Raw genomic sequence first — 1,567 nt, forward strand, 5'->3', positions numbered from 1 at the left:
CATGACGTGGGCCGGCGCTGCGGGGAGGCGGCGGCGCCTGGGGCTGCAGGGGCTGATGCCCCCAGACCCAGCGGAGCCGTGGGCAGGGGAGGCAGCTGGGAAGGGGCTGGAGATCTGCAGCAGTAATCCAGCTGGGGGCCGTGGATTGCAGGGAAGCCATCAACAGACTGTACGAGGCGGTGCCAGGCGTGAAGGGCATCTGGAAGAAGAAGGTGAGTTTCCATCCGGCCTGTCCCTCCCGGGGCTCCTTCCTGGGGCGAGCCAGGCCTGCAGGGCAGGGTGCTGGGGGTGCCTGCCCAGTTCACAGGGCAGAGCCTCGGGTCTCTTGGGGCACCCCTCTTTGCCTCCTTCACTCCAGGAAACCTGGTCCTTGTGGGCTGCATTGCCCCCAAGGTCCTCTCCCTCTGTCAGGCTCCCAACAAAGCTCTCTTCTCCATCCTGGGCAAGAGCAACCTCCGCTTCGCTGGCATGAGCATCGCTGTCAACATCTCTGTTGATGGGCTGAACCTCATGATCCCCACCACACGCCAGGTGAGAGCCGTCCCAGGGGATGCAGTGCTGCCACCTCCCAGCCTTCTGCCTCCTGCCGTGAACTGGGGGGCGCTGAGCTAGTGGCCCCTGCGCTAACCCCCCCCACTATGGGCCGTGTCTGCTCCACAGATCATCGCCAACCACCACATGCAATCCATCTCCTTCGCCTCCGGTGGGGACACGGTGAGGCACGTGCACCTCAGCCCTGCCCTGGCTGCGGTCCCTCACGGGCAGCGGGGACAGAGACTGCTTGTCCTATGGCTGAGCCAAACTGCGGGGCAGCCTGGTCCCAGGGCAGGATGTGGGGCTGGGGCCGAGCCTGTCCCCTCACCCCGGTGACCCCAGCCCTGCTCCCCACGTGGCAGCGGACATGGGCCCTAAGCTCCCCCTGTGCCCCCAGGACACCACGGATTACGTCGCCTACGTCGCCAAGGACCCCATCAACCAGAGAGGTGATGCTGGCCCCCGTGCCTGGGAGCTCTGCAGAAGAGGAGGGATGCGCTGGGGGATGAAGGCTGGAGGAGGGGATTCCGCGTGGGCGGCATGAGGGAGCAGCTCAGAGTGGTCACAGAGGGGTTGTAGGGGCACAGGGGAAACGCTCGAGCTGTCCGTCTGTCTGTCCACAGCCTGCCACATCCTGGAGTGCTGTGAGGGGCTGGCGCAGAGTGTCATCAGCACGGTGGGACAGGCCTTTGAGTTGCGCTTCAAGCAGTACCTGCATAGCCCCCCCAAGGTGGTGGTACCCCCGGACAGGTAGGGGGGCTGAGGGCCCCGCTGGAGCCCTGTGCCCCCCGTCCTGGGCATGTCCCCGGGCTGGGGCTCGCTCTGGGAACCCTTGTCGCTGCTGGGCATAGGGAGGGCTCTGAGCCGGGCAGGGTGTCCCCAGCTTGCCCGTCCCTGCTGCAGGGCGCTGGGTATGGAGGAGTCGGCCTGGAGGGAGGATGAAGAGGCGGCCGAGCATGATTACTACAACAGCATCCCCGGGAAGGAGCCACCTCCAGGGGGGCTGATCGACTCCCGGCTCCGGCTCGGTGCA

The 1,567-nt window shown here is 66.4% G+C and overlaps 1 protein-coding gene across 1 annotated transcript in view; it reads left to right on the forward strand.

Moving 5' to 3' along the window:
- The window catches only part of LOC104164289 (SHC-transforming protein 2-like), a gene marked incomplete at its 5' end in the record, with an annotated part of 1,551 nt that extends 263 nt beyond the window's left edge, over window positions 1-1,288 (forward strand). Inside the window, 5 exons of the mRNA XM_009703573.1 lie at window positions 152-212; window positions 412-531; window positions 661-714; window positions 932-983; window positions 1,158-1,288. Of these exons, the coding sequence (XP_009701875.1) occupies window positions 152-212; window positions 412-531; window positions 661-714; window positions 932-983; window positions 1,158-1,288 (418 nt within the window). The remainder of the gene's footprint in view (window positions 1-151; window positions 213-411; window positions 532-660; window positions 715-931; window positions 984-1,157) is intronic.
- Between the last annotated feature and the right edge of the window lie 279 nt (window positions 1,289-1,567).

The sequence above is a fragment of the Cariama cristata genome, unplaced genomic scaffold (assembly GCF_000690535.1).
Source record: "Cariama cristata isolate BGI_N322 unplaced genomic scaffold, ASM69053v1 scaffold26417, whole genome shotgun sequence".
NCBI classification, from domain to species: Eukaryota; Metazoa; Chordata; class Aves; order Cariamiformes; family Cariamidae; genus Cariama; species Cariama cristata.